We start from the raw sequence: 4,263 nt of genomic DNA, 5'->3' as shown, positions 1-4,263 counted from the left end.
AAATGATTCTGTATTTCGCCTCATTTGAAAGACTCTGTGTTTCACCTCATTTGAATAACTCTGTACTTTGCCTCATTTGAATAACCCTGTATAGCGCCTCATATACATTGACCAATGGGAATAGCTCTGTATAATGCCTCATTAGAATTATCCAATAGAATCCTTGCTCCTAGCTTGCGCCTTTTTCCTATATAAGGACCCCTTTTCCCTTGGCTCGGCGCGCTTAGCCACACAGAAGCTAAGTCGCCCCAGGTACCTGCGTCTCCAATAAAGCCTCTTGTTTTTTGCATCCAGTTCGTGGCCTCGCTGATTCCTGGGTGTGTGGGTCTCCCTCTACGAAAGTATCCCTTCGGGGTCTTTCATTTGGGGGCTCGTCCGGGATTGAGACCCGCCCAGGGACCACCGACCCACGTCTGGGAGGTAAGTGTTGTGCGGATCCGCTGTTTTGTCTTGTCTGGTCTGAGTCTGTCTTGTGAATTGCGCTTGCGTTTGTAGTATACAGCTGTGTACATTTGTAGGCGGATCCGAGGAGGGACTGACGGGTCCGAACTCCCGACCGCGGCTCCAGGAGACGTCCTGGTAGCGTTTGAAGCCCTCAGGAAGAGGGATTTGTATTTTGAACTTGGGAAGCCCTCAGGAAGAGGGATTTGTATTTTGAACTTGGGAAGCCCTCAGGGTGAGAGATTTGTACTTTGAACTTAGATCTATGACTGGACATTTTCCCAGTCTCTTTGGAGAAGGCCCTCGGCTTGAGGGATTTGCAATCTTTACTGGGGACGAGGAAGGAGGGCCCCCTTCCTCGACTCTCTCTCAATTCCTTCTGTCGACTCTCTGTCGAAACCGCGCTGCGAAAGTCTGTTCTGTGTTATTCGGTCTTTGTCTTGTAGCTGTCATTTGTGCCCTCCTAAGCCTAGAAACTATGGGGCAAACTGTCACCACTCCTTTGTCCCTAACACTCTCCCACTGGAAAGATGTACAGGAATATGCTCATAACCAATCTGTTAATGTGCGTAAACGCAAATGGATTACTCTTTGTTCTTCAGAATGGCCGACCTTTGACGTAGGCTGGCCGCGAGATGGTACCTTTAACCCCCAGACTATATTCCAGATAAAAGAGAAGATTATGGATCCTGGACCACACGGGCATCCCGATCAAGTGGCTTATATCGTCACTTGGGAGGCTTTGGTTCAGGACCCCCCTCCCTGGGTACGTCCTTTCTTACATCCCAAGGGCCCCTCTCTCCTTCCCCCCTCTAACCGCTCCAACCGACCCATTCCTTCGGCCCCTACACCTCCCACTCCTTTGATTCCTCCCAACCCCCCTTCCCATTCCAACCTTTACCCTACCGTGGTGAAAGACACTAAGGCTAAAGAAAAGAAGACACCTAAGGTACTCCCTCCGGGAGAAGACCAGTTGGTTGATCTATTAACGGAGGAGCCCCCGCCATATCCGCCACTGCCGCCCCCACCAGAGGCAGAAGCGGACTCCGCTGCTGCCTTGGCGGAAGCGGCCCCTGACCCTTCACCAATGGCTTATCGACTAAGAGGTCGTAGGGAGCAGCCCGTTCCAGATTCAACCACTCTGCCCCTCCGAACTGGGCTGAACGGCCAACCTCAGTATTGGCCATTCTCAGCATCGGACCTCTATAACTGGAAAAATAATAATCCTTCTTTTTCTGCAGACCCCGTGAGGCTGACATCTCTCATAGAGTCGGTACTCACGACTCACCAACCCACCTGGGATGATTGTCAGCAGCTTTTGCAGGTCCTTTTAACCTCGGAAGAGAAACAGCGCGTGCTACTAGAAGCACGAAAAAATGTCCCAGGAGTAAACGGGCAGCCCACCCAGCTACCCAATGAAATTGATGCGGCTTGCCCTCTTGAAAGACCTGAATGGGATTTTACCACCGAAGCAGGTAGGACCCACCTGCGTCTCTATCGCCAGTTGCTGGTAGCGGGACTCCGGGGGGCAGGACGCAGACCCACTAATTTGGCCCAGGTGAAGCAGATAATACAGGGTGCGGAGGAATCACCTGCCGCTTTTCTAGAGAGATTGAAAGAAGCGTACAGGATGTATACTCCCTATAATCCGGAAGATCCAGGTCAGGCCACCAACGTTTCTATGTCCTTTATTTGGCAATCAGCCCCGGACATAAGAAACAAGCTTCAAAGGCTAGAAAATCTACAGGGATATACACTCCAAGATTTGTTGAAGGAAGCAGAACGTATTTTTAATAAGAGGGAAACACAGACAGAAAGAGAAGAACGTTGGAGGAAGGAAACTCAGGAGAGAGAGGAAAGACTAAGACAGGAAGCTGAGGAAAAAGAGGTTGCGAGAGACCGTAAGCGGAATAAAGAAATGAGCAGGTTATTGGCCACAGTAGTGACAGGCCAGAGACAGAATAGACAGAGGGATGACAGAAGGGGGCCCCACCTGGACAGGGACCAATGTGCTTACTGTAAAGAAAAAGGACATTGGGCAAGAGAATGCCCTAAGAACCCCCGGGCCAAGCTTCCACCGCCAAGGGTTTCTGACCTCCTGAACCTAGAAGATTAGAGGAGTCGGGGCCAGGAGCCCCCCCCTGAGCCCAGGATAACACTGCAAGTCGGGGGGCATCCGGTCACCTTCCTAGTCGATACAGGGGCACAACATTCCGTTCTGAATCGGTCACCCGGACCCCTGAGTCACCGGACTGCATGGGTACAGGGAGCTACAGGCGGAAAGCAGTACCATTGGACTACAAATCGGCAGCTCCAGCTCGCGACCGGTAAGGTTATGCATTCTTTCCTCCATGTGCCAGATTGCCCCTACCCCTTACTAGGACGGGACCTATTGACCAAATTAAAAGCTCAAATACACTTTGAGAGGTCAGAAGTCAAAGTCACAGGGCCAGAGGGAATTCCCCTTACCATCTTGACAATGTCCATAGAAGATGAATATAGACTCCATGAAAAGAGGACTAATTCGAACAATCAGGAAACCCTTGATCACTGGCTTGCGGAATTTCCCCAAGCCTGGGCTGAAACAGGAGGAATGGGCCTTGCCATTAACCAGGCCCCAATTATAGTAACCTTAAAAGCTGCCATCCTTCCTGCATCCGTCAGACAGTATCCAATGCCTAAAGAAGCCCGCGAAGGAATTCGGCCACATATTAAAAGGTTACTTGAACAAGGGATTCTGGTGCCCTGTAAATCTCCTTGGAATACACCCTTGCTACCCGTTAGGAAGCCGGGAACTAATGACTACCGGCCAGTGCAGGACCTGAGAGAAGTCAATAAAAGGATAGAGGACATACACCCTACTGTCCCCAACCCTTACAATTTGCTGAGTGGATTGCCACCTAACTATACCTGGTACACAGTCTTAGATCTTAAAGACGCTTTCTTCTGCCTCCGCCTGCATCCCACCAGCCAGCCTATATTTGCCTTTGAATGGCAGGACGCGGCCCTTGGAATCTCTGGGCAGCTGACTTGGACTAGGCTACCTCAAGGGTTTAAGAACAGCCCTACCCTTTTTGATGAAGCTTTACATCAGGACCTGGCAGAATTCCGGGTTAGGTACCCCGCTCTAATCCTCTTACAATATGTAGATGACATTCTCCTGGCAGCCAAAACCAAAGGGGAATGCAAGGAAGGCACTCAAGCCCTCCTCCAGACTCTTGGGAGCCTAGGGTACCGGGCATCCGCCAAGAAGGCCCAGATATGTCAGAAACAGGTGACCTATTTAGGATACAAGATAAAGGATGGACGTCGATGGCTAACGGAAGCCCGTATGCGAGCCATCTTAGACATTCCCACCCCACAAAATCCCCGCCAACTGAGAGAATTCTTGGGAACGGCAGGCTTCTGCCGCCTATGGATCCCTGGGTTTGCCGAAATGGCGGCTCCCCTCTACCCCCTCACTCGGCCAGGGGTTGCTTTTAAATGGGAAGAGCCCCAAAAGAAAGCCTTCACCGACATCAAAAAGGCTCTCCTTGAATCACCAGCCCTGGGTCTACCGGACTTAGCTAAGCCATTTGAACTTTTTATAGATGAGAAGGAGGGCTATGCTAAGGGAGTCCTCACCCAAAAACTGGGGCCTTGGAGAAGGCCCACTGCATACCTCTCCAAGAAATTGGATCCTGTGGCATCGGGATGGCCACCCTGCCTTCGAATGATTGCTGCTATAGCCCTGCTGGTAAAAGATTCTCACAAGCTAACCTTGGGGCAGCCTTTGACCATACATGCCCCTCATGCAGTAGAGGCAGTCATCAGACAGCCTCC

At 51.0% G+C, this 4,263-nt stretch overlaps 1 protein-coding gene across 1 annotated transcript; it reads left to right on the top strand.

Annotated features, from left to right (window-relative positions):
* Positions 1 to 426: 426 nt before the first annotated feature.
* Positions 427 to 2,848, top strand: LOC113832446 (bromodomain-containing protein 4-like). The gene has a single exon (XM_027388517.1). The coding sequence runs from the start codon at positions 707 to 709 to the stop codon at positions 2,555 to 2,557; it is 1,851 nt and encodes a 616-aa protein (XP_027244318.1). The 5' UTR covers positions 427 to 706; the 3' UTR covers positions 2,558 to 2,848.
* The last annotated feature ends 1,415 nt before the right edge of the window (positions 2,849 to 4,263 follow it).

This window comes from Cricetulus griseus (assembly GCF_003668045.3).
Source record: "Cricetulus griseus strain 17A/GY chromosome 1 unlocalized genomic scaffold, alternate assembly CriGri-PICRH-1.0 chr1_1, whole genome shotgun sequence".
NCBI lineage: Eukaryota > Metazoa > Chordata > Mammalia > Rodentia > Cricetidae > Cricetulus > Cricetulus griseus.
This window is presented reverse-complemented; position numbering and strand designations above follow the sequence as displayed.

What these genes read in the sequence shown, in the direction of transcription:
- LOC113832446 (XM_027388517.1), top strand. Translation starts at nt 707, where the DNA reads ATGACTGGACATTTTCCCAGTCTCTTTGGAGAAGGCCCTCGGCTTGAG.